At 38.1% G+C, this 26,011-nt stretch overlaps 1 protein-coding gene across 4 annotated transcripts in view; it reads right to left on the bottom strand.

Annotated features, from left to right (window-relative positions):
• Positions 1-26,011, bottom strand: part of HIBCH (3-hydroxyisobutyryl-CoA hydrolase) — a 126,653-nt gene that overhangs the window by 93,921 nt on the left and 6,721 nt on the right. For 3 of the 4 annotated variants that reach the window (XM_004452546.5, XM_058300498.2, XM_071216218.1), the window contains one exon: positions 16,578-16,620. In XM_004452546.5, the coding sequence (XP_004452603.2) occupies positions 16,578-16,620 (43 nt within the window). Of the gene's footprint in view, positions 1-16,577; positions 16,621-23,661; positions 23,729-26,011 lie in introns of all 4 variants that reach the window. The other variant, XM_071216217.1, reaches the window with a different exon arrangement.

The following is a 26,011-nucleotide window of genomic DNA, read 5'->3' as shown; positions in this document are numbered from 1 at the left end:
GATAAACTCAAAGACACCCACAACAAGAACAATAAAATCAAACTCTCAAATGTCAAAGACAAAAACAGAATCCCAAAAGCCACAAGAGAAAGCAAGTGTTACATACAAGGGAGACTCAATATGCTAATTTCTGATCAGAAATCATGGAAGCAAGAATGCAGTGGAACAAAATATTTAAAGTGCTGAAAAGAGCAACTAACCAATGAAGAATCTATAACTGGCAAAATTGTTTTTCAAAAATGAAGGACATATAAAGACGTACCCAAATACACAAAAGATGAGGGAGTTTGCCATCACTATCTTGGGCCTACAGGAAATGTTAAAGGGACTTTTTCACATTGGAAAATGGAAAACTGAACAGTAGACCAAAGACGCATAAAGAAATAAAGACCTATGTTAAAGTAACTCCATGAGTAAATATAAATGCCAGTATTATTGTGGTTTTGGTTTGTAGCTCCACTTATTCTTACAAGATACAAAATACAAACGCATAAAAAGTAATGATAAATCTATGGTCTTGGACCCAATGTATAGAGATATAATTGTGACAAGAATGACAAAAAGGTGGGGTGGTGAAGCGGTACAGGAATATAATTTGCACATGTTATTGAAGTTAAATTGATATCATATCAAACAAGATTGTTTTGACTTTGGGTTGTTAAATATAAGTCCAGAGTAACCACCAAGAAAATATATGAAAAATATGTACAGAGGGAAATAAGAAAGAATTCTAAAAGTTCACTACAAAATAGCAAATAAATACAAAAGTAGGCAGTGATGAGAAAATTGAGGGACAAAAAAGTATAAGACTTAAAAAACACAAATAGGAAAATAGAAGAATCCAACATTGTCAGTAGTTATTTTACATGTAAATGGGTTAAATTCATCAGTCAAAAGGCAGAGACTGGCAAAATGGATAAAAAGTATAAACCAACTACATGCTGTTTACAAGATACTTACCATAAATTCAAAGAACCAAGGAGGTTGAAAGTGAAAAGATGGGAAAAAATATTTTATACAAATAGTAACTACAAGAGAGCCAGACAAAGAGATTTTAAATTGAAAATTAATAAAAAGGACAAAGAATTTTGATAAAGAATATTGATAAAAAGGGTTTGATAATCAAGAATGTAAAACAATTATAAACATATATGCACCTTGCAACAGAGTCTCAAAATATATGAAGCTAATCTAAAGGAGAAACTGAAGGTTCTACATTAACAGTAGGAGACTTCAATACATCTGTTCTGGTTTGAATCTTTTGTGGACCCCAGAAAATTATGCTCTTAAGCTTACCCATTCCTGTACATGTAAGCCTATTGTATATAGGACCTTTGAGTTAGATTCAGTTAAGGGACCTTTTCATTTAATCACTTTCAATTAGATCACTTCAGTTAAAGACCTTCATTAGATTGTGGGACCCAGGGTGGGGCCTAAACCTTTTACTGGAGTGTTATATAAATGGAACACAGTAAAAGAGAGTTGCCACTTTTATCCTGCCATGAGAGAGGACTCCAGGATTGTCTATAGCCACAGAAAGACAGAGAAACCCTTTGAAGTTGAGAGAGTAAGCAGAGACTGGAATCAGCCAAGCATCCAAAGAGATAAAGAGATGAGGCCCAGGGAGAGACCAGCCATATGCCTGATCACCCACAGCTGAGCTCAGGGAGAAAATAAGGAGAAGGCAGAGACTGGAGGAGAAGGCAGAGACTAGCCACCATTTTGCCTTCTCACATGGTATGAGCCCAGGATCTGACAGCAGTCAACCTTTGGTGAGCCAGCATCTCTGATGATGCCTTGACTAGGACATTTCACAGCCTCGGAACAGTTTACCCTAATAAATTCCCATCAAGGGAAACAGACTTGGCCCAGTGGTTAGGGCGTCCGTCTACCACATGGGAGGTCTGCAGTTCAAACCCCGGGCCTCCTTGACCCGTGTGGAGCTGGACCATGCTCAGTGCTGATATGCACAAGGAGTGCCATGCCACGCAGGGGTGTCCCCCATGTAGGGGAGCCCCACGTTCAAGGAGTGCGCCCCATAAGGAGAGCCGCCCAGCTCGAAAGAACGTGCAGCCTGCCTAAGAATGGCGCCGCCCACACGGAGAGCTGACACAACAAGATGACGCAACAAAAAGAAACACAGATTCCAGTGCCGCTGACAACAACAGAAGCGGACAAAGAAGAAAAGACGCAGCAAACAGACACAGAAAACAGGCAACCGGGGCGGGGGGGGGGGAGAAATAAATAAATAATAATAATAAATAAATAAATAAATAAATAAATAAATAAATTCCCATCAAAAAAGCCAATCCATTTCTGGTATTTTTGCCTAAAACATAAACAATTTCAATAATAGAATACCACATGATTTTTCTTTAAACCTAGAACTTGTCTAATAATATATATGTAAATATTTGTTTAAAAAATAATATGGGATAGACCATCTAGATAGAAGTAAGAAAACAGAGTACTTGAACAACACTATAAACCAGACATTTACAGAACACTTCATCCAAAAATGGCAGAAACACATTCTACTCAAGTGCACATGGGTCATTCTGTAGGATACACTACATATGAGGTTACACAAGAAATCTCAAAAAGCTTAAAGGATTGAAATCATATGAAGCATCTTCTCTGACCAAAGAAATGAAGTCCCAGAATCACAAACAGGGAAAATTGGAAAATTCACAAATAAGCGAAATTTAACACACTCTTAACCAATGGGTCTGGTAAATCACAAAAGAAATTAGGAAATATTTTGAGGCAAATGAAAACATGAAATATCACAACTTAAGGGATGCAGCAAAGGTGATGCTTCACAGGAAATGTTTCCTTTAAAAAAGAAGGTAGATCTCAAATCAGTATCCTAACCTTGGAAGTGGAAGAACTAGGAGAAAGAAGAACAAACGAAACCCAAAGTGAGAAGGGAGGAAATAATAAAGATTCAAGTGGAGATTAAAGAACAGAGAACAGAAGAGACTCAACAAAACCAATAGCTGGTTCTTTGAAAAGATCAGTAAAATTGACAAACCTTTAGACACTGAAAGAAAAAAAAAGCACTGAAATTTTAAAAATCAGAAACGTAATGGGGGCATTACTACTGACCTTACCGAATTTTTTTAAAAATTAAGAGGGCACTATAAACAATAGTATATGAACAAATCAGACAACCTAGATGAATGGAAAATTTCCTAGAAACACACAAATTACATAAACTGACTCTGAAAGAAATAGATCTTGACAGCCTAATAACTAGTAAACAGATTGAATTAGTAATAAAAAATTCTCCCAACAAAAAAGTTTGAGGACCAAATGGGTTCACTGGTGAATTTCACAAAATGTTCCAGGAAGAATTAGTACCAATCCTTCACAAACTCTTCCACAATATCCAAGAAGAGGGAACACTTTCCATCATATTTTATGAGGCCAGCATTACCCTAATACTAAATATAAAGACATTATAAGAAAAGAAAATCACAGACTAATACCCCTTATGAGTATAGATGCTAAAATAGTCAATAGAATACTAGCAAAACAAATCCAAAATCACATAAACAGTATTATACACCATGACCATATGTGATTTATCTTAGGAATGCAAGTACAGTTCAACATAAGAAAATCAATCAATACACATACCACATTAGCAGAATGAAGGGAAAAAAACCACATGATCATCTCAGATGACACAGACAGGCATTTGACAAATCCAGTTCCCTTTCTCAGAACAAAACACTCAGAAAATGAGGATTACATAAAAACTTCCTCAGCATGACAAAATGCATATATGAAAAACTCATAGCTAACATCATACTCAACAGTGACAGAGTAAAAACTTTCCCTGTAAGATTAGGAATGAGGCAAGGATACCCATTTCCACCATTGCTATCCAATACTGCGTGAAAGTTCTGGCCAAAGGAATTAGGCAAGAAAAAAATAAAAGGCATCCAAGTTGGAAAGGAAGAAGTAAAACTATCCTTATTTACAGATTGCATGATCCTATGTATAGAAAATCTTGGAGGATCTACAAGAAAGCTACTCAAGCTAATAAATGTATTCTGCAAAGTGGCAGGGTATACAATGAACACAATCAATAGTGCATCTATTCACCAGCAATTAAAAACTTGAAAAGGAAATAAAGAAATTCCACTTACAATTGCAACTAAAAGAATAAAATATCTGGGAATAAATTGAAACAAGGCTGAAAAACCATAAACCACTGCTGAAAGAAATAAAGACCTGAATAAATGAAAAGATATCATGACTCATGAATTGGAAGATATGGCAGTTTGGTATTATGAATTCCAAAAACAGATACTGAATCGTGTTTGTAAACTGGTCTGTTTCTCTGGGCATAGTAGATTGTATTAGATTCAGAGGTTTCATTTTTACTTTATTAAGTCAAGATTAGGGCTTTTATTTGACCATATCATTAGGGTGACTTGGTTTGAGTCCCCACTCCCACCCCCTTTGTGGATTATATAAACAGATGCTCAATCAAAGACGGAGAAGGAGAACATGGAGAGGTTAGTTTTAGACACTGGAGCCTAGGAAGAGAGACAAGCCTTATGCAAGCCTACAGCTGATTTTGGAAGAATCTGGGACCTTGGAACCTTAAGAGGAAGAGGAAGGCTAAACCCTCACAGAAACCGGCAGCCATCTTGATCCAACACATGGTAACAGACTTTGTTGAGGAAAGTAACTTACTCTTTATGGTTTTGTGACTGTAAGCTTCTACCCCAAATAAATATCCTTTATAAAAGCCAACAAATTTCTGGTACTTTGCATCAGCACCCTTTGGCTGACTAAAACAGAATTCAGTACCAAGGAGTGGGGAAGTGCTTTTATTAATACAATTACCAAAATGCTGGAATGGTTTTATAAATGGGTAAGGGATATTTTTTGGAGGAGTTTGAGATACTTGATAGAAAAGGTCTTAGACTGCCTTGAAGAGACTCTTAAGAGGAATATGGAAGCTAAGGAGGCTTTTAATAAGACCTTAGACGTAAATGATGAAACTATTTTTGGAAACTGGATGAAAGGTGATCCAGGTTTTTAAAGTTGCAGAGAACTTAGCAAGATTAACTCCTGATGTTTTATGGAAGGCAGAATTTGAAAATGGCAAGCCTGGGGATTTATCTGAAGAACTCTCCAAAGTAAACTCAGAGAATGCGACTTGGCTTCTCCTTGCAGCTTACAATAAAATGCTAGACGAGAGAGATAAGCTGAGGACTGAATTATTGGGCAAAATGAAACCAGAAACTGATTTCAGAAATCCCAAGTCTCTGGAAATCAAGCCTCCCAGAGAGTAGTGCCCCATTGGAGGACTTAACTGGACTTGGAACATGTAAAACAGGATTAAAAATGCAGTTATCTAGGAAAGACTTGTGGAAAGTCTATGGTGTGATGGCTCAGACCTCTGCTTCCTGCATGCTAAACTACCAAGCTTTTTGGGAGAGCTGTATGAACAAAATCACTGTCAGTCTGGTCTAAAAGGGACATGCAGGTGAGAGACAGAAGGGAAAATGACTTTAAGAGGAAAACCATGGAAGCTGAGATCTTCCTTGACGAGATCATCAAGTCTCTATACAATCTGCTTCCAGGCAAACTCTCTGGGCCCTCCCTGGCAGATGACTCAATGTAATTGATAAAACTCAAAAATAAATGTACCCTCCATTCTACAATCTCTTGGTTCTTGTCCTCCAGAATAAGCACATTATATAATAGAAAGAATGGATTTTTGGAATCAGATGGATTTGAACATTAGCTCTGCCACTCAATACTTGTATGTTCACAAGCATATTACTCTCAGAGCCTCAGTTTCTGCATTTGTAAAATAAAAATACCAGAACCATCTCTTAGGGTTACTGTATTAGTCAGCCAAAGGAGTGCTGATGCAAAATACCAGAAACTGGTTGGTTTTTATAAAGGGTATTTATTTGGGGTAGGAGCTTACAGATACCAGGTCATAAAGCATACGTTACTTCCCTTACCAACGTCTATTTGAAGCAAGATGGCTGACGACATCCGCGAGGGTTCAGGCTTCCTGGTTCCTACATTCCTGGGGCTTGGGCTTTTCTCTGGGTTCAAGTTTCCTTCCTTTCTGGTGCTGGCTTCTCTTTCCTCTGGGTGCTGACTTCCTGGGTCTTCAGCATCAAAATCTAACATAGAAATCTCCAACTCTGTTCTTAGCCATGCCTTTTATCTGTGAGTCCTTACCCACCAAGGGGTGGGGACGCAACACCCTAATCATAACTCAATCATGCCCAGGTACAGATCAGATTACAAGCATAATCCAATATTTCTTTTTGGAATTCATCAGTTATATCAAACTGCTACAGTTACTATGTGAACTTCCACCGTTCTCCATCTCTACCTGTTGGAACCCTAATCATGCTTCAAGGCCCAAATCATATGACACCTCCTCCAAGAAACTTTCAATGGTTACAAAGTCAGTATCAGTCTATCCCACTTTTGCTCACACCTCTAATTTATTTGGCCTTTTTACCACACTTTATTGGTAGTACATATTTCTATTTCCTTTATTAGATTATTCATTTCTTAGGATCAGGAAATGTCTCATTCATAACATCATCTCAAAGTGTTTAATAAATGTCTGCTCAGGGAAGCAGATATGGCTCAATGGATAGAGCTTCTGCCTACTATATAGGAGGTCCAGGGTTCGATATCCAGGGCCTCCTGGCCTGTGTGGTGAGCTGGCCCGTGTGGAGTGCCACAATGCACAAGGAGTATCGCCCCACACAGGGGTGCCCCCTGCACAAGGAGCAGCCCCGCACAAGGAATGCAGCCCCACACAGGAGGGCAGACTGCCCAAGAGTGGAGCCACCCACACAGAGAGCTGATGCAGCAAGATGATGCAACAACAACAAAAAAAGAGACACAGAAAAGAGACAATGTGAGACACAGTGAACTAGGGAGCTGAGGTGGAGCAAGAGAATGATCATCTCTCTCCCACTCCAGAAGGTCCCAGGATTGGTTCCCAGGGCTGCCCAATGTGAATACAACAGATACTGAAGAACACACAGCAAATGGACACAGAGAATGGGGGAAGGTAAGAAATAAGGAAATAAATAAATAAATAAATGTCTGTTCAGATGGCATAAATAATAAATTAGGTGATGCTGATTCCAAGTCAGCTGGACAAAGAATAAGAACATAGCTATTATCATGAAAAGAGTATGCACAATGTCATTTCAGGCAGTCCAACCCGTACACTTTCTAAAAAATAAAGGAAAGAAAATGGAAATTTTATCATGTCTAAGTCAATATTATTTCGAAGGAAAAAATTTATGAACATTAAATTTAAATGCTGCTTAAGAGTTAAAAATAGAGCATTATAGAAAATGAAAGAAAAAGTTCTTCCATAAATATTCCTTTATATATATATAAATTTTCTGTATTAGAGAAGTTGTAGGTTTACAGAACAATCATGCATAAAATAGAAGATTCCTATAATCTACCCCATCATCAACACCTTGCAATGGTATGGAACATTTTTTACAATTGATGACAGCATATTTTTATAAATGTACTATTAAACATAGTCCATGGTTTAACACAGGCTTCACTGTGTAGCGTATGTCCATGGATTTTTTTTTATTTTTTTCTACCATATATACAATTTAACATTTCCCCCTTTTAATCACATTCAGATATATATTTCGGTGCTGTTAATTACATTCACAATGTTGTGCTAACATCACCACCATCCATTACCAAAATAGTACCATCATTTCACATAAGAATCCAATACATTTTACACCTTCACTTCCCATTTCCCATCCCCACCTAGTCCCATTAACCTGTATTCTAGATTTGACTCTATCAGTTTGCTTATTCTAATTGTTTCAAATCAGTGAGATCATGCAATATTTGTCCTTTTGTGTCTGGCTTATTTCATTCAACATGAAGTCTTCAAAGTTCACCCATGTTGTCGCATGTACCAGGACTTCATTCCTTTTAATGCTGAATGGTATTTTACTCTATGCATGAACCACATTTTATTTATCCATTCATCAGATGATGAATACTTGGATTGCTTCTATCCTTAGGCAATTGTGAATACTGCCACGATGAACACTGGTGTGCAAATATCTGTTGATGTCCCTGCATTCAGTTCTTTTGGGTATATACTTAGCAGTGGGATTGCCAGATCATATGGTAGTTCTATATATAGCTTTCTGAGGAACTGCTAAACTGTCTTCCACAGAAGCTGTACCATTTTACATTCCCAACAGCAATGAGTGAATTTCCTTAATTCTCCTCATCCTTTCTAAGACTTGAGATTTGCCATTTTCTTAATAGCAGTCATTCTAATGAGTATGAAAAGGTAGCTCATTGTGGTTTTGATATGCATTTCCCTAACAGCTAATGATGTTGAGCATCTTTTCATGTGTTCTTGGCCATTTGTATATCTTCTTTAAGGAGATTTCTATTCAAGTCTTTCGCCCATTTTTAAATTGGGTTGTCTTGTTAGGTTGAAGGATTTCTTTATATATTCTGGATATTAAAACATTATAAGATTTGTGTTTTTAAAACATTTCCTCCAATTGTGTAGGTTGTCATTTTATTTTCAGGATAAAGTCCTTTGAGGAACAAAAACCTTTAATTTTGATGAGTCCCATTTACCTATTTTTTCTTTTATTACTTGTGCTTTGCGGGTAAAGTATTAAGAAACCATTGCCTAACATGAGGTCCTGAAAATACTTACCTATGTTTTCTTCTGGGAGTTTGATAGTTCTAGCTCTTCCATTTAGGTCTTTGATCCACTTTGAGTTGGTTTTTGTATATGATGTGAGGTAGGGTGTTTCTGCTTTTGTTTTTGTTTTGCAAATGGAGATCTAAATTTCCCACAGATTGTTAAAGAAATTGTTCTTTAACAATTGAGTGGCCTTTATCCCCTTGCCAAAATCAGTTGGCTAAAACTGGGAGGGATGATTTCTGAGTTTTCAGTTCTATTCCATTGTCCATGTCTATCCTTGTGCCAGTATCGTGCTGGGTTTGTTGTTGTTGTTGTTGTTTTTAATCTGGTTGCATCCTCGTCTTTTTGATGCGTCACTTTGCCACGTGGGGGTCTTGCACCTCTCCACATTACCCAGGACTTTCTGCCTCTCCATGCAGGTCTGGGATACCTTTTTTCTTTTTACCAAGAGGTCTCAGGGATAGAACCTGAGCCCTTCATATGGTAAAGGGGAGCTCAATTGCTTGAGTCACAGCCACTTCCCCATGCTGTTCTGATTACTATGCTTTTGTAATACATTTTAAGATCAAGAAGTATGAATCATCCCACATATTCATCTCTTTCAAGATGGCTTTAGTTATTCAGGGTCCCTTACCCTTCCATAAAAATTTGATAACTGGCTTTTCCATTTCTGAAAAGAAGGCTGTTGAAGTTTTTATTGAGATTGTGTTGAATCTGTAAAATCACTTTGGGTAAAATTGGCATCTTAATATTTGATCTTGGAAGTGGACTTGGCTCAACGGATAGAGCGTCTGCCTACCACATGGGATGTCCGCAGTTCAAACCCCGGGCTTCCCTGACCCGTGTGGAGCTGGCCCCTGTGCAGTGCTGATGCGCACAAGCAGTGCCCTGCCACGCAGGGGTGTCCCCCGCGTAGGGGAGCTCCATAAGCAAGGAGTGCGCCCTGTAAGGAGAGCCACCCAGCGTGAAAGAAAGTGCAGCCTGCCCAAGAATGGCACCGCACACACGGAGAGCTGACACAGCAAGATGACGCAACAAAAAGAAACACAGATTTCAAATGCTGCTGATAAGGATAGAAGCGGTCACAGAACACACAGCAAATGGACACAGAGAGCAGACAACTGAGGGGGAGGGGAAGGGGAGAGAAATAAAATAAATAAATAAATCTTTTTAAAAAACTTGATCTTCCAATCTATGATCATGGAATGCTCTCCCATTTATTTAGCTCTTCTTTGATACGTTTTGTAGGTTTATGTGTACAAGTCCTTTACATCTTAGAGTAGATTTATTCCAAGCTATCTGATTCTTTTAGTTGCTATTGTGAATGGAATTTTTTTTCTAGATTTCTTCTTCCAGTTGTTCATTGCTTGTGCATTGAAATGCTACAGATTTTCAGTTGTTGATCTTGTGCCCTGCCACTTTGCTGAACTTATTAGTTCTAGGAGCTTTGTAGTGGATTTTTCAGGATTTTCTTTACATAGGATCATACCATCTGCAAAGAGAGAAAGTTTTACTTCTTTTCCTATTAGCATGCTTTTTTTTTTCTTTTTGTTGCCTAATTACTCTGGCAAGAACTTCTAGTATAATGTTGATTAACAGTGGTACCAGTGGGCATCCTTTTCTTGTTCCCGATCTTGCAAAGTTTTCAGTGTTTCACCACTAAGTAGCATGTTAGCTGTGGGCTTTTCATATGTGCCCTTTATCATGTTGAGGAAATTCCTGTCTATTTCTAGTGTTCTAGGTGTTTTGATCAAAAAGGAGTGCTGGATTTTGTCAAATGCTTTTCTGCATCAACTGAAACAATCATGTGTTTTTTCCCCTGCATTCTGTTAGTGTGGTATATTAATTTTTTTTTTTTTAATTTTGAACCACCCTTACATACAGGGATAAATTTTACTTGATCATGTGTATAATTCTTTAAATATGCTGTTGAACTCAGTTTGCTAGTATTTTGTTCAGGACTTTTGCATCTATACTTATAAGAGTTTTCTTGCGGTATCTTTATCTGGCTTTGGTATGCGGGTGATGTTGGCCTCATAGAATGAATTAGGGGTGTTTCCTCCTCAATTTTTTGGAAGAATTTTGAGCAGAATTTGGCATTAAGTCTTCTTGGAATGTTTGGTACAAGTCCTCTGTGAAGACATCAAATCCTGGGCTTTTTTGTTAGGAGGTTTTTAATGACTGAGTCAATCTCTTTACCAGTAACTGGTTTGTTGAGATGAATTTCTTACTGAGTCAATATTGATAGTTCGTGTGTTTCTATTAATTTTTCCATTTCAACTAAGTTATCTAACTTACCAGTGTACATTGTTCATAGTATCCTCTTACAGACCTCTTTTTATTTTTTTTTTCTCTTTGTTTATTATTTCTTTCTATAGTCCTTTTGATTCCAGCAGGGTCAGTAGAAAATGTCCCCTTTTTCAGTTCTGGTTATTATTTTAATATTCATTTTTTCTATGTCAGTCTAGCTAATGATTTACCAATTTTATTGACCTTTCAAAGAAACAACTTTTGGTTTTGTTGATATTATCAATTATTTTTCTGTTTTCTATTTCATTAATCTCTGCTCTAATCTTTGTTACTTCCTTCCTTCTGCTCACTTTGGGTTTAGTTTCCGCTTCTTTTTCTAGTTTTTTCAGTTTTGACATTAGGTCTTTGAAGTCTTTCTTCTTTTTTAATATAAGTATTTAGAGCTACACATTTCCCTCTCAGCACTACTTTAGCCGCATCCCATAAGTTTTGGTATGTTGTATTTTCATTCACCTCAAGATACATCTAATTTTGCTTCTGATTTCCTCTTCAAACATTTGGTTGTTTAAGAGTATGTCATTTAGTATGATGACACGCATATTGTTTTGTAAGTTCACAAATTTTACTATATATTTATTCTTGTATGTTCATTCATGAATGATAAACTTTAATAAAATTTTATTAAATAAATATGCATCTAACAGCAGAGCCACAAATACATGAAGCAAATACTGACAGATTTGAAGGGGAAAAAAATTTTAAGTATGTTGTTTAATTTCCACATATTTATGAATTTTTCATTTCCCCCATTATTGATTTATAGCTTCATTCCACTGTGGTTGGAGAACATACATTGTATGATTTCATTTGAGTCGTTTTGTGATCCAACATGTAGATTCTACATATGTCTGTGAGGTCTAGTTAGTATCGTTCAAGTTTTGTATTTCCTTATTAATTTTCTGTCCAGATGTTCTACCCACTGTTGAAAGTGGTATTTTAATGTCTCCTACTATTAATGTAGAACTCTGTTTTTCCCTTCAAACCTATCAGCATTTGCTTCATATATTTTGGGGTTCTGCTGTTAGATGCATGTATATATTTATAACTGTTACACCTTCTTGAAGTGACCCCACTATTGATATATAATACAATAACCATCTTTGTCCCTGTTTTCTACTTAAAGTCTATTTTATCTGATAAAATAATTGCAAGAGACATAGTAGGGTCATGCTTTTGTATCTATGCTGCCAATCTCTCCTTTTGATGGGTTACTTGAATCCATTTATATTTATAGTCACTACTGATATACAAAGCTTCATTCTGCCATTTTGCTGTTCAGTCTTTGTAAGTCATATACCATTTTGTTCCTTAATTCTTCTTCCAATGCCTACTTTTATATTTGATTTTTTTGTGTTGTACCATTTTGAGTGCCTTTTCTCGTTTTTCATGTAATATCCTTGTTAAAATTGAACATCCTAAATATATAACAATCACATTTGGTTTGATACCAACTAAACATCAGCAGCATGCACGTGCTTTTCCTATACCCATCTGTCCTCCCACCTTTATTTTTTGGTACTTGTTTGCAAATATCTTTGTACATTATATGTCCAAAACCACAGACTTATCACCACTTTTATGCATTTGCATTTTAGCACCTATGGGAAGTAAGAAGTGGAGTTATATACCAAATAACACACTAAGATAATACTGGCATTTGTAATTACCCAATTGCTTACCTTTATCACAGGTCTTTATTACTTTATGTTGCTTTGAATCACTGTCTAGTCCTTTCCTTTCAGTCTGAAGAACTCCCTTTAGCATTGTTTGTAGGGTAGGTCTAGAGGTAATGAATTCCCTCAGCTTTTGTTTATCTGGGACTGTCTTAATCTTTCCCTCATTTTTGATAGAAAACCTTGCTGGATATAAAATTCTTGGCTGGCACTTGTTTTCTTTCAGCACTTAAAGTATTCTGACCCACTGTCTCCTTGCCTCCACGGTGTCTGATAAGAAACTGGCACTCAATCTAATTGGGACTCCCTTGTACATAACATGTTGCTTTCCTCTCTTGTCCTTTGCATTTGATAGTGTGATCAATAAATGATTGGGTATATTTTTATTCATGACCATCTTGTTTGGTGTTCTCTGGGCTTCTTGGATGTGCATTTCACATCTTTTGCTATCTTGGGAAGCTCTCTGTCATTATTTCTTTGAATATTCTTTCCGCCCTGGTCTCTCTCTCTTCTCCTTCCAGGACTCCATAATGTGTATATTTGTGCACTTGATGATGTCCCAGGGGTGCCTTAGGCTATTTTTTGCTTTCTACAATTATTTTTTCTTTCTGCTCCTCAACCTGACTCAATTTAAGTGTCTAGACTTTGAGTTCACGGATTCTTTCTTCTGCCAGCTCCAATCTGCTCTTAAAACCCTCCTAGGCATTTTTCAGTTCAGTTATTATGGCATTCAATTCCACTAGTTCTGTTTGGTTCATTTTTAAAATGTCTATATTTTTACTATGACTCTCATAATCCACACATTATTTTCCTGATATCCTTTAGTGCTTCTCTGTATTTTCCTTCTTTCCCTGAATGTTTTTAAGATCATTTTTTAAAGGTTTTGTTCATTATAGCCATATTCTTATCTTCTTGAATGACGTTTTCTGGATTTTTTTCCCTCTTCCTTTGGATAGGCAATCATTTCCTGTTTGTCTTATACTCTTATTGCACACTCTACATTATAATACCTTAAAATGTTAACTCCAGAATTTATTCCATAAGATGCCTGTGTCTTGATTTTGTAAGCAGTTGTTGATAAGACAAAATTTCTTGTGCTTCTACCCTCCTTTCAGGAAGATCTGCCCAAGGCAAATGCAGTCTGTACAATTTTCCCTGTCTTTCTGGGCCTCTGTCTTCTCCTCGGCTTTTGCTTGTTGGTTGTTCTGGAGTTTCCCTATTTATAGGGAGTTTGATTGTCCCTCCTATTTCCCAAGAAACAGACCTCCCTCTCCCAGGTATTTGAAACACAGGTCTTGATCCCAGCCTGCCTACTTCTAAAGTTTTTTTACATTCCATTGTCTCAAGCTGCTTTTGCCTAGAGAACATATTCTGGGAGTGGGGCATGCTGGAAAGGACTTTCCCAAGTCAGTCTTTCCCAGTCAAAACAGGGCCAGAGACCCATACAGCAGGTGCAGACTGGCTCCACAATGTCCCTGAGAGGGGATCAGGAAGAACACCATGAGCTTCTCCAACAGCTCACCAAAGCTGAGCTTTCCTGGCCTGCCCTTCAATTAACTGTCCCCCACAATCCTGAAGAAGTACAGTGTCTTTAAGTCTCCACTCTGCAACCACAACCCCTGTCTGGGAAGGGCTGAAATAACGGCTGCCACTGCCTTTGTGACAGTTTGAAATAATAGCTGTCCTCACAGCCAGGCCCCCAGAAAGCTGAAGTTGCTAATCAGCTATGATCAGTGATCAGTCATGCCCATGCTGTTCTTGGGAACTAGGATTTTTATGTCCCTTTCTGTGACCAGCAAGCTAGCCACAGGCTGGACTCCTGGCAGCCTGTCACAAGAGCAGGGAATGGGTGCAATAGGCACCAGTAGCCACTGTGCCGAGAGAGCAATTTACTATTCTTTACTGTAATTTATCACTTTTTTTCTCCTGCTTTTCCTTGGATGCTGTATTGTGTTCTTCTGGCCTCTGGAGTGTCAAAATAGTTGTTTCAAACAGTTCCTGCTGGTTTAATAGTTGTTTTGGTGAAAGGACTGAGTCCTGGAGCTCTCCACTATCTTCACAATCCTCTTCCCCATAAATATTCTTATAGTAATATCTATAAGATATTACTTGCGATACAAATTAGGAATCATTAACAGTTTCATCTGGTTTTCATTAGCTTCTAATCCTTTCTGGGTTCTATTCTCCATGAAGTATTTTGGAAGGTTCATACTATTGTTATAAATCAGTCCAGTCGACTCATACCCCTGCCTACAATACTGCCATCAATGGCATATTTCTATCACTCCACTATGAAATATAAAGGAAAGAGCTCTATCTCTATTAGTTCTCTTAGAAGGGTCATGGAAGGACAGCTTATAATATATTTCTTTATCCCTGAAGCTCATGTAAAAGCCAGTATTGGGACGCAGAACCATTCTGCTTTCAGACCCTGATTAGAGAGTAGCTTATATTTCTTCTTTCAAAGTGGTTTATGCCCCAGGTCCCCAGAGTCCCCATGTGATCTGGATTCTGTTATGTCTTCCCATTCTATCTGTGTACATATGTCTGAACTTGACTCAGTGGCATGGTTTCCAGTTCTCTTTCCAGGAAACTCCTCAGTCCCATGTATATCAGGGGACTAAAATAAATAAGGTTGGGAAAGAGTTATTTCAGACCTCAGATCCCCAACTCCACTTAGGCTTAACACACTCCACAATAGTTACTTAGTACCAACTTTGACAGGTGCTGTATAATGTAGTAGCTTAAGTCTATGGACTCAGATTACCTGGGTTCAAATCTCACTTCTTATAACATTGGACATGTTATTTACCCTATCTGTCCCTCAATTTCTGATCTGTCAATCAAGAATAAAGCTACAATCTCTTGAGGTCAGGTGCATTTTACAATTGAGAAAATTTTCTAGGTTTTGAAAAGGTAACAAAGTACATATCATATATTGTACATTGTCATCAAATGCTTTATAATCATTTTCTACCAAAATATGGATATTCACACTAGTTATGATAAAAGCAAAAGAAGCTCAATTATGTTCAGATCACAGTAATTAATCTGAAATGCCACTGAAAGCATTTACCACAGGGGAGCCAATTTAGCTCAGTGATTGAGCACCAGCTTCCCATGTATGAGATCCTGGGTTCAATCCCCAGTACCTCCTAAAAATAAGAAACAAAATAAAATAAAAGCAATTACCACAAACTAACAAAAAACTTTTGGTTTGGGGGTTTTAAAATTGTAGAAAAGAGCCCTGTAATATCTACCTCATAGAAAATCAATATATATAAGCTAATATATAATAAGCACTTAAAATAGCATATAATATTTGCTATATAGAATGGCTTATTTTTATTTGCAAGGTTCTTGGTCAGGCTCTATAAAGGATATAAAAATGAATAAAAATTGTTTCTTCCTTGAGATTTGGTAAACTAAGGGCCTCTAAACTTTGGAAGGGTACTATAAGTACAATAATAGCTAACATTTTAAATCATTACATGTCATGCACTGTGCTGGATATATAAATGCATTACTTATGATTTAGAAGTACTCTAAGATGGATACTATTATTATCCCCATTTTATATATATCAAAAGAGAGGCTACAAGAGACCAAATATTCAGCCCAAAAATATGAAGTATTGGGCCAATTATTTAAACCCAAGCATTCTGACTTGAAAGATCCATGCTCTTGACCATACCTTATGCCACCTCCTAAAAGGTATGTGGGTCAATTCTTGGCACTATAAAATTGGGAACCATGGTATATCAAGGTCAACAAACCTGCTACCTCAGTATTTCTCTATTTCACTAACAATGACTTTAAAGTCACACATTATAATCTAATAATGCCAACCAAACAAAGTTCAAACTTACCAAATGTTGCAGTATGATATGAGTCCTTCTGAATGAATTAAACCTGAAACAAAAAGAATACAATAAGTAATACAGTTATGTGGATAGTCATGTCCACAATTTACAAGTACTATATCCCCTTTTCCTTTTAGCCTCTTTTAAAAGTTATTAGAACAAAAGTTTTGTGTTTTTTTTTCTTTATTAGAATGATTACAGGTTTACAGAAAAAGCATGCAGAAAGTATAGAATTCCCATATAACTCCCACATACACACACAGTTTTCCCTACTATTAACACCTTGATTAATATGGTACCTTTGTTACAACTGATGAAACAATATTATATTATTAGCTATAAATATGTATAAATATATAATATAATATATATATAATGTATAATTATATAGTCCATAGTTTACATTAGGACTCACTCTTTGTATTATACAATCCTATGGTATATTAGTCAGGGTACTCGAGGAAAAGAGAACTGACCAAATATATAGATATATATAGATACATAATGTAAATATTATGAGATTTATCACAGGAATTGGCTCACGCAACTGTGGGGATTGACAAGTCTGAATTCTGTAGGGCAAGCCACAAGTTGGAAACTCCAATGAAGGTTTTGATGATTCCCTAAGAGAAGCTGGCTGCCTGAAGTAAAGATAGAAATTCAATCTGGCTGCTGAAATCATCAGATCTCCCATTAAGGCATTTAGCTGCTTGGATGAGACCTCTCTCAGTGCTGAAGGCAATCTACTTCGTTGATTGTAGTTGTAATCAGCTATAAATGCAATTAATTGGTAATTTAAAGCTACAAAAAATTTCTTCACAGTAACAATCAGACCAGTGTTTCCTTGACCAAACAACTGGATAATATTACCTGGACAAACTGACACAAAACATTAATCACAGTCCACCCCTTGTCAACTTGGCACCCATACACAGCTCCTCAAGTGATACTTAATGTCTAAGTAATAAAAGTAATAGTCATATTTTTGCCTTACATAATTCAACTGTCCTGTGTACAACCAGAAACACACTTGCCACAGAAGAGGGCACAAGTCCTTGGACAATATTGACTCTTAAACTTGATATCCTATAACTTAAATACTGTGACTTTTAGTTAATACAACTGATGATATGTAATGAGATAAGATAGGGAAGAAAAAAGGTTAGGTTTTATGTATATATGCAAACATGTTAATAACAAAACAAAGAAGAAACACTCATAACCATTACAGTCCTTATTGCTGTCACTGGTCACTTGATCACAGTTTTTATTTATAACTACTTTCTTCCACTAGCCATTCCATGTTCCCTCTACCCTCAGCAAACACCTCAGCTTCTAGAGGTTCTTTGCCTGGTGGGGTGACCCAAACCTTCATTCCTGAAGTTTCTAGGCTATTAGCAGTTTTGCCTGGATTGGGTTGTTGCAGTTTTTCATTAACTTTAATCATAGGGCATGGTAGTACTGTAGAGGATCTCCTATATTTCAAGCAAACTCTTCTTTGCCTCCACTGTGTAGCAGCCCTGTTTCACCCCAATAATCAGGATCAATCGGCCCAGCCAGCATAGTAGATTCCATCTTCGCCAGATGATTCAGAGGCATGAGGATCCCAAAGTGGTCAGGTAGAAGTCTTAATTCCAACTCAATGGAATCATTGTTCTGTCTCCTGGTGGAGGCGCTCCTCCTTCTGGAACTAAGACCTGCAGGCCAGCAGAGCTTATTAAAGATGTGAGGAAAAGCAACAAAATTTTTTCTAGTGGATGACTAGGGGTAACAGTGAGCACCCATGAATCCTGGCCAAGGGAGAAACAGGAACATAGAACAGACACCAATTTACAGCATGTAAAGTCTCCTAAAGAACAATGGTCCCCCGACAAGGTACTGCCACCCAACTGGAACTGGAACTGAGTCTTCAAAAGGCCATTCCATCGTTCTATCAATCTGGCTGTTTCAAGGATGATGAGGCCAGTGAATTCAGAGTTACCACAACATGGAGCTACCTGACTGCTCCAAGATGGCAGAGGTGAAGGAGACCCTAAAGCAACTTCAGAGCCAGAAGCAAGTGCAGGGAATCATCATGGTAAAACAGAAGGCATTCCCATCATGAGCACCATGGGAATTCTACCACCACACAGTATGTCAACCTCATGCACAACCTCATCATGAAGATCCAGAACACCATGTATGAAATTAATCCTCAGAATGACCTCACCTTCCTTCGCATTAGCTCCAAGAAAAATGAAATTATGGTTGCACCAGATAAAGACTATTTCCTGATTGTGATTCAGAATTCAACCGAATAAGCCACTCTCTTGGATCCGAGTTATTCCTTAATTTAATGCCCCCCAAGAATAATGATAATCATGACCAGCCCGGCCAGTGTGAGGAAATCACCTGAGAGCCCACTTACTCCACCTAGTGGCCAAGGGTGGGCTGGCAGCTCTGCCCACCCCACCAAATGAATCCCTCTTAGAGGCCCTTCTTTCTGATCACTTCGGGGTATGGAGCAGGAGCTTGTGAGAAGCCTATACCTGGCTTCCTTCTGACCTTCAGTTTATTTGGTTGTCCTTGGAAAAAGGTTTTAACTAAAAATAACCAAAATGCTAGCCCTGTTTTGTCTTAAAACACTAAGTTGAAAAGGCCCTACTCTTCTGGGAATCCGAAGTCTGATTACTTGCTACCTCCTTGTATCCACAGTTTGAGGGGCCTACTCCTTACTGAGCCTGTGGCCACATTTACTGAGCCTAGCAAGGTATATAATTTGTGCCCTAGTTTCTGGGCCTCTAGTCCCTAGACACTCTTTTTATCATATCCCACTCCTGCCAATATTTCAAAAGAACATTGGGAAAAAGGGAGTGGTATTTATTGGGCACCCAGAATGTGCCAGGTGTTTTAACTTTATTTTTTTAAAAGAGAAGTTGTAAGTTCACATAGCAATCATGCATAAAATACAGGATTCCCATATACCACCCCACCCATGCAATACCTTGCACTGGTGTGGAACATTTGTTACAATTTAAGAGAGCACATTTTTATAGTTGTACTATTAAAGTCCATGGTTTAAAAAAACACACACACAATGAATTCCATGAATATATGTGCCCATTTCCACACTTCATTTGACATGAAGTGGTTTCCTTGATCAGAAATAGTGATTTGTGGAATACCATGATGGTAGATAAAGCATTGTGTAAAGTCCACAGATGGTAGTGACATATACGGCACCAAGTATTGGTCTCTGCTGCTGCTGGCAGACTGGACACTCATAGAGTATCTGTAGTCTTGGTGAGTAGAAGTCCATGTTGCTGAGCCCATGTATAAGCTCCATCCCTACCACCATTGCACTTTGTGCATAAGCCCATTTGGCAATGACTAGAGTTGCTGGGAAAAGAGGTCAACTGGGTCAACCTATCCACTTGATTAAAAATCCTTTTTTCCTGAAGTCTTCCTAGAGTGAGCATTTACAAATGACATAAATACCTTCAGGTTTTTTGCCCATTCAGAAAGGTCTATCTGTGTATCTCTCCCCAAGACTTCTTTGTCACCAATTTTTCAATTATGGTCCTTCCAAGTCCCTGACCACCCAGTCCAACCATAGGCCACAAGCACAGCACATGAATCAATAAACATACTTCCAGCCATTTCTTTTTCCAAGAAAAATGTACTAGATGCACTATGCAAAGTTCTGCCCACTGGGTAGATTTCCCTTCACCACTGTCCTTCAGGGATGTCCCAGAAAGGGGTTGTAGAGCTTTAGCTGTCCACTTTCAGGTGGCACTTGTATATCATGCAGAGCCATCAGTAAACCAGGCCCAAGTTTTCTCTTCCACAGTCAACTAACTGTAGGGAATTCCCCCACAAGGCCATAGTTGTGAACTGGGTAAGGGAAGGTAACATGGCAGGAGTGGAGGCTGTGGGAATCCGGGCTACTTCTTCCTATTACATATTTGTGCTTTCAAGACCTGCTCAACCCCAATCTTATATACACCTCTTCCATTTGATGATGGAGTGCTACTGTGCATGCCCAACTTTATGGCTTGGTAAAAAGCCCAACACATGATAGGCAACTCAGGTCTCATAGTAACTTGGTGGTCCATGGTTAAGCATTCAGTTTCTACCAAGACCCCATAGTAGGCTAAAAGCTGTTCTCAAAAGTTTCTGCAGAACATGGTAGGGCTTAGCTCCAAAATCCTAAGTATCTGTGCTATGACTCTCCTATGGGGGCCTGCCAAAGGTTCCAAACAGCATCTCTATTTGCCACTGACACTTTCAGCACCATTGGAGCCACTGGAATATATGGCCTAAGTAGCAAAGCATATGGTAGAGCAGCCTGGACCTATTGTGGAGCCTCCTTTTGTCTTGGTTCCCACTAAAAAGTAGCAGTGTTTGAAGTCACTCAGAAATGGGCCAGATAAGCACACCCAAATGAGGAATATATTGCCTCCAAAATAGAAAGAGGCTAACTAGGCATTGTGTCTCTTTCTTTATTGCAGGAGGGGCTGATGCAACAGCTTATCCTTTACCTTAGACGGTGTGATGGTTAGGCTATTGTGTCAACTCAGCCAGGTAATTATGCCCAGTTGTTTTGTCAAGGAAGCACTGGGATAACTGTAATACAAGGGCATTTATGGGCTTTAGTCACTATTGACTTTACTGCAGTGGTAAATCATAGATAGCTGGTTATAATTACATCAATCAGGGAGACTGCCATCAGCAGTGAGTGATATTTAACCTAATCAGTTGAATCCCTTAAAAGGGGAAGTGATTCCAGCATTGAGACAGAATTTCCCAGCTTGTCTTTAGACAGCCAATATCTCCCAGAACTCAACAAGAATCTTCACTGGACTTTCATTGGAGCTCCTGGTTGCAGCCTGCCTCTGGAACCTGGACTTGTGCATCCCCACAGCTATATGAGAGACTTTCATAAATCTCTTACTATCGACAGATATCCCTTGTTGATTCTGTTTCCCTAGAGAACCCTAATTCAGATGGGATATCTTGACATGTCCCAGGCCACTGGATGCCTAGAAATTTTACAAAGGTGGAAGGTCCCTGAATTTTTGTTGGATTTATCTCCCACCCAGTAAAAGTAAAGTAGTTGCTACTTCTTATTCACTGGGTCCATTTAACGGATCAATATAATGAACCAGTCCTGTGGAAGGGAAAGGTTCCCTGCAGACTAGATTATGACATAGGTCTTAAGAATGGATACAGCCCTGAGGTAGGACAGTGAAGGTGTATTGCTGGCCTTGCTAGCTGAAAGCAAACTGTTCCTGGTGGTCTTTACAAGTATCAGGAAAAAAGCATTTGTCAGATTAATAGCTGCATATCAGTTATAAGAGGATGTATTGATTTGCTCAAGAAATGAGACCACATCTGGAATAGCAGCTACAACTAGAGTCACCACCTAAGTTTACAGTATTCCACTGTCATCCTCCAATATCCAACTGTTTTCTGCACAGGTCAAACAGGAGAGTTGAATGGAGATGTCTTGACAATCCTTCAAGTCCTCAATGTTAGGACTAATCTCTACAATCTCTCCAGGAATGTGGTATTGTTTTGGTTTACTATTTTGGCAGGAGCAGTTTTAGTGGCTTCCAATTGGCCTTTCCTACTATAATAGATCTCACTTCACAAATCAGGGAATCATTATGAGCATTCTGCCAAATGCTGAGTAGGTCTATTCTAATTACGCATTCTGGAACTGGGGAAATAACCACAGAATGGGTCCAAGGACCCATTGGACCCACTGTGAGACAGACCTGAACTAAAACTCCATTGATCACCTGACCTCCATAGGCCCCTATTCTGACTGATAGCCAATAGTGATGTTTATGGATCTCCTGGAATTAGTGTCAATTCTGAGTCAGTTTCTAAAAATCCTCAAAATTCCTGATTATTTCCTTTTCCCCAGTACATAGCCACCCTTGTAAAAGGCCATAGGTCCTTTTGGGGGAAGGCTGGGAAAGATCAACAGTATAAAATTTTGGCAGTGTAGCAGGGTCCTTCCCCAAGGGAAACCAGCCTTCTCTTCACTCAAAGGGTTCTCGGTCAGTAAACTGTCTCAAGTCTGAGAAGTGGTTGAATGGCTGTGACTGTTTTAGTTTTTTATTCAAGTAAGACTTTTGTTCATTTGACCTAGAACTCTTCGACCTATACAGATCAAAATTTAATATGTAAGAATTTAATAGACTGACCATCTAGAAGTTTCACTTCTAAATCTACAAGCCAATGCCATAGGTCTCTGCGAGTCAGACTATTCTGATTATTGCTTTGACTTTGCTGTTCATTAAAGTAGTCATGCCCACCTTGTCTTTGGTGGTTAAGTGCTGTCACTTGGCTCCTGCCAACCTGGGAACCAATCATCCCCATTCTGTTTAAGGATCCAAAATCAGTGGCCAGCAGTTCCCACAGTAATATCTGACCTACAGAGAACAACCACAGAGCTCTTCAGGGATGTAATTAGTCTCACAAATTTATTCTTCACAGTACTGGTGAATGGTGTGTCTGGACATTCCTGGGACAGGTGCGAGTCTTACATGATAAATTCATTCTAACATTCCAATCTCTCTAGGACTTTGAATCTCCTTATCTATATTATATACCAGTGCAGTTCTGACATTAAGGCGAGGGAGACCACCTTTTAGTCCATACTTCAGTCAACCACCCAAACAAACTGTTAGAGCCCTTTCCAACCCCTCGAGCTACAACAATGAATCCACAATCTCTACTTAGAGGGCAATATCAAGAAATTCAGCCTGATTTGGAGTGGATGTGGCTCAAGCAGTTGAGCACCTGCTTCCCACATGGGAGGTCCCAGGTCTGGTCACAAGTGGCTCCTAAAAGCAAAAACAAACAAACAAACAAACGAGAAAAGCAATTCAGGGAAGCCAATACGAAGTTCTGGGTTCAATCCCCAGCCCAGTATCTCAAAAAAAAAGAAAAAGAAAAAAGAAAGAAAATTCAGCCTGATCCAACTTTATGTGCCTTCCACCATTATGTCACCAATATCCATTATCCATTCCCACACATAGTCCCCTAATTTCTTTATCAAATAGAGAAAATCATGCAGTTCTTTTGGAGAATAACGTACCTCATCAAGATTCACACTTTGTTATTCACCTTTTGGGGCCTGATGGGACTCCAGTCTACATATAGTTCTGGAAGAAGAGGGATGGTAGGGGTGAATCATAAGAGGAATTAAAAGTATCTGGCAAACTCCCTCAAGGCATTCCATTGCAGTTTCAGCTGGTGAAACAGGGTTAATATTCTTCAGAGTTGTGTGGGCTATTTTTCTCACAGTAGGAAGTTATAGGAATTTCTTCATGTATAGGCTAGATGGCTGATTCCTCAGAGCAGACCATTTCAGATTTATCTGGCAAAGATGACTGAGCAGAACCTAAGGGTTCAATACCCCCACCATCATCATTATCAATGCATATGTCTCTATTCCAATTTTCAGGATCCCCTTCCTCTCCAATTAATGCCCTCACTTTAATCCTGCAAGGTTGGGAATTCAATTTATATTGTTATTCAGCCACTCACACAATGAGACTTTGGGTCTGGTTTTCAGAAATCTCAAGTCTGCAGCTATAAGAAATAAAGAGTTTCTTTGAGGGCACACACAGAAAACTTTCATATCCTTCATGTAGTGCTTAGCTGGGAATTTGAAGCCTTGAGCTCACCCCTTTTTTTAACAACTGTATCCAGCATATTTATAAACAATTGGCCAATGCTACTGTACTTTCTAATACCACAAAACTCTGTTAAGGTATAAAATACACTGCCACCAGAGCCTTACCTCTTATAAGCATTTGAGTAGCAGTATCCAATAGTGATATTTTGTGACATCTCTACTGCAGATTCATGCCACGGACTATCAATGCCATCTTGATCATTGTAATCAGTCATTATTGCCTTTGAATTTTGTTAGAGAACAAATTCCAAAAACCCCAGAACTCAGAAATCTCATTGTTAAGATTCTGTTTCTCAAGAACCACTCTTGGAACTAAATCTGTATTAGTCTGGGTTCTCCAGGGAAAGACAACTGACAGGAAATATATATTACATTTTTATTATATTATAATATAATAATGTAAATATTGTGAGATTTATTATGGGAACTGGCTCACAGGACTGTGGAGATTATCAGTATAAAGTCTGTAGAGCAGGCCACAACCTGGGAACTCTGAAGATGGTTTTGATGAATGCCCCAGGCAAAGTTGGCTAGCTTAAATAGAGACAGAAATTATTTTTCATGACTGCTCAAGTCATCAGTTCTCCCTTTAAGGCCTTCAACTGATTAGATGAGATTTCTCTCTCGGCTGAAAGCAATCTACCTTGTTGACTGTAGATGTAATCAGTTATAGCTGCAATCAACTGACTAATGATTTAAATCCACAAAATATCTTCATGTAACAATCAGGCCAGTGCTTGCTTGACCAAACAACTGGACAACATTAGCTAGCCAAACTGACACATGAACTTAACCATCACCTATGGTTTTGTAAAATTTTTATTCTGGTAACATACATACAACTTAAAATTTCCACTCTAACTACTTTTAAATATACAATTCCTAGTTGTTAATTACATTCACAATGTAATGCTACCATCATCACCAATCACTACCAAAATTTTCCATCACCCCAAATAGAAATTCTGTACCAATTAAGCATTAACTCTCCACTCCCCACCCCCATCCCTGGTAACCTGCATTCTAATTTGTATATTCTAATTGTTTTATATAATATCTGTCCTTTTGTGCCTGGCTTATTTCACTCAATATGATGTCTTCAAAGTTCATACATGTTGTAACATGTATCAGAACTTCATTCCTTTTTACAGCTGAATATTCTATTGTATGCACATTTTGCTCATCCATTCTTCTCCTAATGACTACTTGGGTCACTTCCACCTTTTGGCAATTGAGAATAGCCCACTACTAACATCAGTGTGCAAAGAAAAAAATTTTTAGAACAAAATGTTGTAAGAATGCAATAAAATAGTCGTTCTCGGGTATTACTGATAGATGCATGAATTGGTATTGCCTTCCTAATAGGCAATTTGGAAATCTAGAGCCACAAACTTTAAAAATGATCATGCCCTTAGACCTAGGAATTCCACAGGCATTTATAGTAAAGAAATCTCAGAGATATGATCAAAGTTAGATTTATGAAGTTATTCCTGACAATTAATTATATGAGGAGCAAGTGGAAACCATGTAAATTCCTAACAACAGGGCAATAATTTTTTAATTGTCATCTATACAAAAAATTACAGTCACTAGAAATAGTTAAAAATATTTAAATAATACTTGTTACATGGAAAAGGTCCAGACAGACCATTAACCCCCAAAACAGGCTGCAAAACAATAAACACACTACACTCTTATTGTTCTAAAAGTGCTCATTAATGGCTAGGAATACAAAGCTTAAAACATA

The sequence above is a fragment of the Dasypus novemcinctus genome, chromosome 7, assembly GCF_030445035.2.
Source record: "Dasypus novemcinctus isolate mDasNov1 chromosome 7, mDasNov1.1.hap2, whole genome shotgun sequence".
NCBI classification, from domain to species: Eukaryota; Metazoa; Chordata; class Mammalia; order Cingulata; family Dasypodidae; genus Dasypus; species Dasypus novemcinctus.
Note: the sequence above shows the minus strand (reverse complement) of the source record. Positions and strands in the feature narration are given on the sequence as shown.